Source organism: Siphateles boraxobius, unplaced genomic scaffold (assembly GCF_051911475.1).
Source record: "Siphateles boraxobius isolate OS27281-9 unplaced genomic scaffold, OSU_SipBor_1 1, whole genome shotgun sequence".
In the NCBI taxonomy this organism is placed as follows: Eukaryota; Metazoa; Chordata; class Actinopteri; order Cypriniformes; family Leuciscidae; genus Siphateles; species Siphateles boraxobius.
In genome coordinates, this window is record NW_027508699.1 from 17470252 (window position 1) to 17481207 (window position 10956).

A 10956-nucleotide genomic window follows, 5' to 3' on the forward strand; every position below is an offset into this window, starting at 1 on the left:
TCCTGTTTTCTTGCTACCTATAGCAGCCTCAATAAAACGCTTGACAGGTTACTCATTTGCAACTTTGTTTCACGTCACAGCTAACCAGTTCACAGAATGTGAAGAGTTAAGCTGCATCGGAGCCTGGTACCTGTATTCCAATACTTCTACCAATGTGAAAAATCACAGGAAGTGACAGGTGAACTTGTGAACTCTTCCGCTAAACTCAACAGTGCAGGAAACTCCAGGTTACAACAGCAGTAATATCTCAATATTAGCACGGCTGAGCGAGCTTTTGAAGTGGGAACTCTACGCCAAGAGTCTGAGGATATATCACTGTGACATCACTTGTTAGTACTGCAGTATGAAACTCTTCTATTTATTGATTACATCTGAGGTATGTACAATAAGCTCAGAAATACAAATTGTATTTATTATTTATTGTATTTATTAATAAAATTTAGAAGTCAGATAAATTATGTGTGGTGGTTGCTTCTTTCTACAGAATAATATTACAGAATGACAAATTTCTTATTTACTTCACTTGTATGGCATATTCTTTTAGATCAGCAGAAAATAATACATAAAATGGCAAATTATGAGATTTATGAATGTACACATTTTCATAATTAATAATAATAATAATTCTACAAAAGGAATTCATATTTCTTAACAAATGCAACTTGAGACTGTGATCATGAATTGCCATGACTCACTGTTCATTTCTAATAGACATCAAGCCATCCTGGCCCATATATGTCATACAGCCAAGCCTGATGAGTGAGACGGTTCCTCTTACTGTCATATGGGCCGTCCAAAAATTCTTTCATTTATTTTTTATTTGTTGTCATATTTAATATGAAGAATGTGAGATACAGCCCAAAGGAAGAATTCTATGAATCTGCCTTTTGCCTCCAGCAACACATGGCCTAGGGTCAAGAAGACAATCTCCTCTTTTAACGGGCATTCAGCTAAATTTTAAGTTTTAACTACAACACTTGAGAAGATTAACTATAAGATTTAAGAAATGTAGCTATCAGGGTGCTTTCCCAAACTTGCGTGTGCACTAGCGAACCACATCTGAGCCCACTTGAAAGGGTTGTCTAAAGGTGCAGTCACATTACATTAGCAAAATTTTGACAAAAAAATTGTCAATAGTGTAGTGATGTGTGAGGCTCAAACAAGTCACTTTTAAACAAAGAGTTGTGTTAGTTAACGTGGCGAATTCACATTAGCTTTAGCAGGTTAGCATATATAAGCGATCTGAAAGCACATATTACCTCTATATCATAAAAGAGATGTTTTGTTGTTTGGTTTCAGAGTACTTATACATGCTGACCTGCTAAAGCCTCCATCATTTTTCAGTGTGCTTTTACCTTTGTGTCTTGCCAGTTTTAAATGGCAAAAACCTGCCACACAGAAGGTTTTAACTGTTATTATAGGGTTTGACTGCTTTTACCTTTGTACAGTTTTGACGCTTGAGACACAACCGGTCAGTATATACACGCTATATCACAAGTGCCATAGCAAGTAACTGTATATTTGTTAAATTCTTCTCCTAATACAGAGATGACTTAGTTTGGACAAAATCTAAAATTATGTCATCAATTAATCATCATCATGTCGTTCCCAATTCATATGATGTTTTCCTTTTATCAAACACAAAAAGAGAAATTTTGATGAATATACTTTTTTTTTCATCCAATTACATTAACTTTGAGCTTTCAAGCTTCAAAAGTACACAAACGCACCATACATAAATGTATCATAAAAAAAGCTATATGTGATGAACAAACCAAAATCTATGAAATCCCCATTGCCAACACATAAGATAAAGATAATGATACTTATGACATAAAACTCAAAATTATGAGACAAGTTGAGATTTTGACAAAGTAATAATTATAACAAAGTCGAAATTATGAGATAAAAACATAGTTATGACAAAGACACAAAATGATGGATAAAAAGTATAAGCATAAAAGCATAAATTCAAAATTGTATATGATAATCACAACTTATAATTATGTCTTATGTTAAGTATGTCATAATTAAAACTGTTTATCTCTGAATTATAACAGCTCACCAGACGGGAAAATTGTAACAACTCCAATTTCTTTCTTTTTTTCCCAAACAAAAAGCTATCGTATAAATTCAGAAAGAGTTGTAATACAGCACATGGGTCATTCACTTTTTATGATACTTTTATAATGTTTTGTGTTTAAACTTTAAAGCTCCAGTCAACATTAATTATAATTTCATGGCTAAATGACTTACAGTTTCTTCTGTAAGTCATTTAGAAACTGTCATTTATATTACACAGAAGAAAGAAAGTCACACAGTTTGAAACAACATGAGGATAAATACTTCTGCTTAATAGTCTGAGATACTTAAACTTATCAGTTGTCTTATCAGAAATGGCCGCCAAGTTAAGCATGCCAGCAATATTTGGAGCCTTGCACTTTTTGAACCTGCCAGGCTGATAGCTGAGCTTTACTGTCCACCGCAGAGCACGCTTGTTGCGACCAGATAGAAGTTTTCACTCCACACTTGGCTCAAAAGGGATGCTTTTAGCAAATGGGATGTAATAATAGTCATTTGGGGCTGAATTTGTATGGCCTTAATATAAGGCCATGCAGAGTTTTTCAGATCGATTGAGCAAATCCATTGAAATTCTTATGAGAGATGAGAGCATGGAGTCTCAGTAGTGTTCCTGGTGCTCTTTAATTGATCCTCGGAGCAGCCAATATCTTGCTCATCATAAATTCTCTTTTAATATACTGTAGGCACACAGAGAGTCCACTCCAGAGCCAAAAAAATGACTCTCAAAGACAGATTCCAACATTCAGTGTGAACAGCAACCCTGCAGATGCAATCTTTTCAACTTACATTACTCATTCTTAAAAGACCAACTTCTCTGAATAGGCTATGTTAATTTAAATGACCATTTACTAAGTGTCAATTTTTTTTTTTTTTCTATTTTTGAACGGTAATATTGTGAAATATTATTGCAACTTAAAATAAGTTTTCTTTTTAAATATATTTAAAAAATGTCATTTATTCCTGCCAATTCTCCAGTCTTCAGTGTCACACGATCCTTCAGAAATCCTTCTAAAATGCTGATCTGATGCGTAAGAAAGAAAATTCTTATTATTATCGAAGTTGAAAACGGTTGTAGCCTACTGCTTAATATTTTTGTGGAAATATATCTTTGATACATTTTTATTTTCAGGGTTCTTTGATTAATAGAACAGTATTTATTTGATATATATATATATATATATATATATATATATATATATATATATATATATATATACATTTATATTTATATATATTGTAACATTAGGCAACACGTCTTAGTTGACATTATAAATTGTAACAACGTGCATCCTTGATGATGAAAGGATTAAGGATTCTTTTACTGACCCCAAATTTAATACACTGACCCACCATGAAAGGTGCAAAAATATAGGCTACTGTTAGACTGTAATCAGAAACCACACTGGATAATTAATTTGCAATATAGTATGCATAATCAAATATACATAATTGACATTACGCTATTATATATATAAATAAAAATCTAGCCAAGAACTATATAGGCCTACTGCTCTTTCTAAATTCCTTTATCCTTCATCATACACTCACCACAAGTGCAGGGACACCTGCGACCACCGCGTACAGGACAGCTGGTGGGATCGCACCGGACTCCTCTGGTCCGAGATAGGGCTTCGTATAGGCATTATCGTGACAGAAAAATCCCTGGATGTGCACGCTGAAAGTATCGGTGTACTCAAAGTAGTATGCCAGCATGACAGTACCGGCCATGATCACCAACTGAAAGTAAAGCATTGTCGATAAGGGTCAAACAGACCCTGGGAAAAAGTAAAGGTTCTTCGGCTTCGTCTCCTAATCCTACGATAGCACTGGCATGATTTCCTCTTATTCCATCATTCTGCCTAATAAATCCGCCAGAAATAGTAGCGCATTGTGTCCGTGACAGGGCGCTTTAAAAGTGCGCTGCAGTCTATGAAAATGAATTTAGAGCTCGCGCAGGCTGGGCAGCAGCACGAGCTGTAGGCGTTCCTCTGTTTTTTAAGTGATGGGATGTCTGCACAAAAAATGCAATAGAACTGTCTTAAGTAGCCTATTTATAGATAACCGAATCTTTCGTGCTGTTGTATCACTCCTCCAAATATTTCATAACTGGAGTCTCACTTTGCTGCAGCTCAATTGCATAAGGACTAGTGAAGCAAGTTGCTCTCCATTAACAACATGGTCAAATACGAAGAACAGCTGACAGTTGTCTCTAAACAGAAATACTGAAATAATGCCTGAAAAATTATATAATTGTTTTAAATAATAACAAAAAAATTAAAATGTCTTTCTTCAGGATATTTAATTTGCATACTGTTGATGTAGGAATGCAGGAAAGGCTTCGATGTATTTTTGAAGAGGTATATGGAACTGTGAGATGCTGCCCTCTTGTGAATGTATGTATGTTAGACTTTAAAAAGATTGAGCAGTTTCACATTTTAAAAACAGATAACATTAAAAAAAATACATTGATTCTACATGTTAAATAAAAATGTAAGAAAGATAAATGTGCATATAAGGTTACACTTACGTTTTGTTTGTGCAGCTGCGGCTCTATTATTCCTCAAAATAATGCCAGAGCTTGTTGTGGGTTTTGTATTGACACCTACTGGTCTGGATGCTTTGAAGTTTGTTTAGCCTACCACATGCTGAAGCTTCATTGCGAATTTGTTTGTTTTTCTTTTTGTCTGGTCTGTTTACTAATAATTAAAAATTTTGGATTCAGTTAACAATTTTTTCCACGTTGTTTCATCGCCGCAGCAGGTATCCTACTGACATTTTATTTTTCCACTCTGTCGGTGTGTTTGATTTGCTTTAGATTGTACTATATTTTTAAATAGACCACTGGGCCTGGCTACTACAAGTGTTACATAAAGTAAAGGTATTCTTGCCAGGGCCCAAGCGCTAAAGGTGAGTCTAGTTGGGTGGCCATCTATCCAGTTTTAAGTCGGACCGTTCGGGTTTGAAATAGGACCTGTCATCGCAGCATCCAGATGTAATTTTTTTCCTTTTAAGATCATCACTATTTTATACCCAATGGTGTATAAAATTATAAATAAATGTAAAAATAATATGCTATGTTTTAGTTCATATTAAGTGACGTATATTTTATTTTGCCAATATAGGCTGCTTTTATTCTTTTTCACAAACAAAAATAGATTCAAACAGTCACAGCAGAAGTCATTCAGCGTTTTTGAACGAATACACAATCCAGTGAGTCAATGATTCAATGACCCATTCATAAGAACAGTCTTCGTTCTTAAATAAATCACCCTATTTGGACAAATGGGTTGAAAGCTTTATCTGAAATCACATAATCTAGAGTAGGTACTTATTTTGAATAAGTAATTACTTCACGACATACATACTTCACTACCATTCACAAATCCTCTCCCGTGGCTTCATTGGATAGAAATTGTCCATTGTATGCACACTTCAGAATCTAAGTGGAGATCATCCGGGTACATTTTGTCTAATCTTTTATGAGTACTTAGCCTGGGAAAACCCAGACGAACTTCCGGCAAATTTAGATTTGCTCTGCAAGTTAGTCTGGCGAAGAGCCCATTCAAGCTCATTTCAAATCTTTCCAAATCGAGGCACCAATCACAAATGTTGAGGCGGCCTTTACAAGATTACGATCGATCTGACTGGTTTTAAGGTCTATCCAATTGCGTCCAGAGGCATTTGAGCGACGTCCGTTGGTGACGCCCCTTTGGAAATGAGCTGTCAATGAACCTTCCCCAGACCCTAACTCAGTTACGACTGAGAAGTGTCTGGTTTTAACCAGGCTAATGAGTACTGTGAATTCAGACATACTTCTTTTGTCATATATTCTTTTTTTGCCAACTATTTAGTAGGGAAGTATGCGATTTCGGATGCAGCCAATGACTCAATCATTATGATATTGCCTACTGTCAATTTTAGTTTCATAGTTTAAAGTTGCCATGAAATCAAGATTGACCCTATTTACTTTGTTAGTGCACATTACTAGTCTTGTGGTGAACAATTAAACCGTGCAAGTTAATACACAGAAAAAAAATAGTTTGTTGTGGTAAACTTTAATCAAAATCTGAAAAGTTGCTTCCGCACTGGAATGACGTTCCTTCTCTGATGATATCAGTTTGATGGTTGGGATAGAATATCCTCAACCACTCCCCTCCAACCGTCAGTCTGCTACGAGAAGAGATGGAGAGGAGGTGCATTAAAATAAAACCCAGCCCTCTATTCAATATTCTGTTTCACTTGGAAATGCGTCACAACACTGAAGTAAATTCGGTTGCAACTTCCGGTTCACGCGGACTTCAATACATTTTTTCCCAAAGTTTAAAGGGGGCCTATTATGCCATTTTTCATAGCATTCCAAGTGTGGGTATCTGCAGGTCAGAGTATTGGGCATGCCAAAAGGTATAGGGGGCATTCCTAAAGTAGTGGGCCTTCCAAAAGGTCTTTACAATTGGTCGCGAAAGCTGCCTATTTGGACGTGTGGTAGGGTTAAGGGTTAGTTTCGGTTGTAGTTTCGGCACGCCTCTACCTTTACTACAGTACCTTCCTGTCTCAAGTATTATGTTTTGGGGGTCTACTAGAATAGATTTTCATGCTTACTTGCTTGTACAAAAAAGCACATTATTTTTCACAGAGGTGACAAGTCCAGGTTCAGAAAGTAAAATTCCTCCTCAGTATTTTGTTCCAATCACCTGGATTTGCTAATTAGCACAGTCTTTCAGCCAGGAGATAGAACTAATTAGTGAAATCAGCTGGCTGAGTTAATGGCTGGAATAAACATATGGCAGGACTTTTACTTTCTGACCCCTGGAATTGACACCTCTGATTTTTCACATATTTAAGATTATTGCAGCACCTATCTTCCCAGTCTGTCTGTAACACCAGCTATGGTCTTATTACCAGAGTCTGTGGTTCTACAATTAGAGAAAGCGTAACGTCCAACTTGGTCGGAGTTGTGTGACAGTCAATCACTGTTTGCGTATACCATAAAAATGAATGAGGACTGAATCCTACCTGTCGCAAAATTGTCCGTGACTTCTTATAAAACAGCATTTTTTCAGTGTAAACTCTAAAAATAGATCAATCTACAGCGAATGTTTAATGGAAAACATTTTGAATATTAGCCGATAGGCTATAGATTCATTAAATGTTAAGCTGTTCCCTTTCGAAGGGAACTCAACAATACGTCATCGACGCTATGGAGAACGCCTCAGGCGTGACAGGTGTCTGAAATCACTATCAAATCACATTGACCAGCGACAGCCCATGAATCATCAGAGTAAATGATTAACGTGCGACCTGGAAGTATATAAGGGCGCCTTGCAAACATGACAAATCATCTCATCGTCTTCAGGGACTGTTTGTTTGAAACGCTATTCAAAGTATATGGAAGGAGGTAAGAGAAAGATGAAACGCACAGCAAAGGCAGATTGTTTTCGTAAGTGTGCCGCCCCGTGTCCGAGGGTTCAGCGTCTGGTCCTCATGGTGCGGGTCCCGCTCGTGCCGAGGCCGAGCGGCGACTTACATCATGGGGCTCCCAGATAGAGCTTGTCGATCGCCTCGAGAGGGCTGTAAACCTCTCAGATGATTTGACGGCTGACGAGGGCGAACTGCAGGTCGATGGGGAAGATTACTCACCGACTGTACCTGCAGTTGATGCTCTTCAGGATGCGCAGGAGATGGCTGAGGAGGTTTATGATCAGGTAGATCCTGAACCTCCTCAGCCATCCTGCCCCGTGTATGCAGAGCTGGTGGATGTGATGGAGCGCGCTGCCGACAGGCTGCATCTGCCCTGGCAGCGCGCTAGAGGAGAGACCGCTCGCGGTAGGCTCGACGATCGGTTTCTCCCCGGCCATACACCACCAGCTCAGGTGAGCCTTCCATTCCTTCCTGATCTTCATATGGAGATCGAGAGGGCATGGAAGAACCCATACTCTGCCCGTATCCATCGACATCAGCGGGCCAGTTTCGCTGATGTTGAGGGGATCGGAGAGCATGGGTACATGTCAATGCCGCCCATTGAAGAGACGTTCGCGAACTATCTCGTGTCTGGGCGGGCAGCAACACTGAAAGCTCCAACCCTGCCATCCAAACCGCTGAAAACAACGGCTCGTTTGAATAGCAGAGCATAAACGGCAGCAGGTCAGGGCAGTGCTGCACTGCACACCATGGCAGTGTTACAGGCGTACCAGGCCGACCTGCTGGGGGATCTCGACCAGGGGGCAGGGATGTCCCCTGAGGCGGTGGCTGAGCTGCGCCGCACCACAGATCTGGCTCTCCGGGCTACGAAGACTACGAAGTCTTCTCTCCGTGAGGAGATCCTGAGAACGTTCGGTCATTCAGTGCTCTCTTTCCTGCAAGATGGGTTGGAGTAGGCTGTTTCCTCCACCCACAAAATGATGTTGCCTCTGTTTTCTTGACGCACATCATGATGCAGAAGCATCGGAAGCTCGTCTGATCGTCAGGTTCCTGAGGGAGGAAGGGAATTGCCTTTTAACAGTGAGTTAAAAATTCTGTTTTTAAACAGGTCTCCTACTCGCCTGGTCTCTACTACAGGGTAGGGACTTGCTCGCTTTCGGTCAACAAGTTGTGCCTGGAATTCGGGCCGGCTAACTCTCACGAACTGAGACCCCGGCCTGGATATGTGCCCAAGGTTCCTACCTCTCCCTTTGGGACCAGGTGGTGAGCCTGCAAGCGCTGCCCCGGAGGAGGCAGACCTAGCCCTGGCTTTGTCTGTCCGTCCGCTTCATTGTGGGTTACGTGCACAGAACGCAAGCCTTAGAACCTCAGACCAGCTCTTATCTGTTCAGGAGAGAGGGAAGGCTGTTTACAAGCGAAGTTGGCCCACTGAATGGTGGCTGCTTTCATCTTGGTGAATATTCCGAGATGCACAGATCCACTTAGGTGTTGACTCCTCTTAAATGAGTGTGTGCTCCGCCTAGGCGTTGACACAGAGTGCTGATCGCTGACAGATATTCTAGAGCTGGGGGCTGGGCGACACCTATAGTCGAACCGGGAAAAAGTATTCTCGTTGCTTGATAAACTTAAGATTGAGCCACTGTAGTCACTTCGACTATTTTAACGATGTCTTTAATAACTTTTCGGGGCTGGCAAGTTTCAATCCCTGAAAAAGCCTATGGAGGAGTGATCCAGCTCTCAGATTTCATCAAAAATATCTTAATTTGTGTTCCGAAGATGAACAAAGGTCTTACGGGGTTGAACAACATGAGTGAGGATAATTACTGATAGAATTTTCATTTTTGGGTGAACTATCCCTTTAAGAACATCAAGCGTTGAATGAAGTGACAGTGGATCTACAGTACAGTCAAGTGAAAGCAAATCTGCAAATTAATTATTTTGTTTGCCAGCAATAAAGATCTTTATTAGTTGAACATCTTTGTATGCTGTCTGTGAATGAATGATTCCACAGGACGATACATTCAATTTCATTCATTCAGGTAATAGACACATTTTACAAGCAAACAGATTATATACACATCATTTCTACCTGTTTGATTACAATATGGTAGCCTATTCAAATCTTTCTTAATTCATGTATTGTGGAAAAAATTTGACAAAAACTGTAGATGAAATATTGTTTAAAAATACAGAAAAGAGTTAACAGAAAGCCTAATGCTAGCTTGACTTAGCTTTTTCTTTTTACTAAAAAGACTAAATAAAAAGACAAAAAACACAATATTTTTATGCAATATTTATAGTCTAGCCTATATTATAGTAAACCTCATCACTTACCAGTAGGGGGTGAGCCCTGAATCATGGAAATAACTTCAGAGGTTGAGTAGCTTTTCAATCTTCTTGATGCACCTACCATCTTAAAAAACTTTTGACTTAGGCTAAATAAAACGGCCTAAGTCACACACTTGACATAGGCCATTATACTATAGGGGTAGAATTACATGATCTGTTCAACTGAGGATGTGGGTGATTTTACCAAAGGTGGCCAGCATCATGAGGAGATGACTTATGCAAAACAATAATTTTTGTCAAAAAATTACTTTTAGTCAATTATTTTAGGAAGGTGACAAAATATAAGATAAAGTGAGAATTAATAGTAAATAGTTGAGTGTATAGTCACTATATAACAGAATACAAATAAAACTATATATATACTAAATATAACTAAATAATAAATAACTAAATAAAACAGTATACAGCAAATAAAATAGTAATGAATAGAATAATTATATAATATCATTGTAATGGTCATCAGCTGGAGTGCCCGTGAGAGCCACCAGAGGGCACTCCACATCAGACTATTGTTATTCCCTCACAAACTACATTTCCCATAACTCACTGCCCGGACTCATCATCACTGATTACATTCACCTGTATGTCATTACCTTGTTTAACTCACCCCATATAAGCCTGGTTTTCACACTCACTAAAGTTTTGTATGTTGTTGCGCTGCATTTCTGAGTATTCTCCCTGGTTTCATTGTCTCTTGGTTCTTGGATTTTTGCCTCTGACCCCTGCCTTTTTGTTTGTTTGTTTGTTTGGACTGCCTTCCTGTGCTAGACCCGTTGCCTGTGTTTGATTACGATTCTGGATTACTCTAATAAACTGCATTTGGATCCTCAACCTTGTCTCGGAGCAGTTCTTAACAATCATAAGTACAATAATATAATAATAATATATTGATAATAGCATATAGTTTATGTATAATACTATAATAATAACAATAGAATATGAAATATCAATGAAAGAATATAGACAATAAAAAAATAAGTTAAATAGTGACAAGTGAATAGTACAATAATTTAACAGCATAACTAGGCCTAATAGATTGATAATCACAAGTGGTATAATAGTATAATATAATATAATAGCAAATACATTGTAGGCTAATATCAATTG

General features: G+C 38.4%; 1 protein-coding gene across 2 annotated transcripts in view; it reads right to left on the reverse strand.

Moving 5' to 3' along the window:
• plppr5a (phospholipid phosphatase related 5a) overlaps positions 1-4629 on the reverse strand; it is a 53765-nt gene extending 49136 nt beyond the window's left edge. The window contains exons 1-2 of one of the 2 annotated variants that reach the window (XM_077225505.1): positions 4610-4629; positions 3631-3819 (exon numbers count right to left, since the gene is read on the reverse strand). In XM_077225505.1, the coding sequence (XP_077081620.1) occupies positions 3631-3810 (180 nt within the window). In that variant the 5' untranslated portion in view covers positions 3811-3819; positions 4610-4629. Of the gene's footprint in view, positions 1-3630; positions 4176-4609 lie in introns of those variants that run through there. The other variant, XM_077225506.1, reaches the window with a different exon arrangement.
• Positions 4630-10956: the final 6327 nt, after the last annotated feature.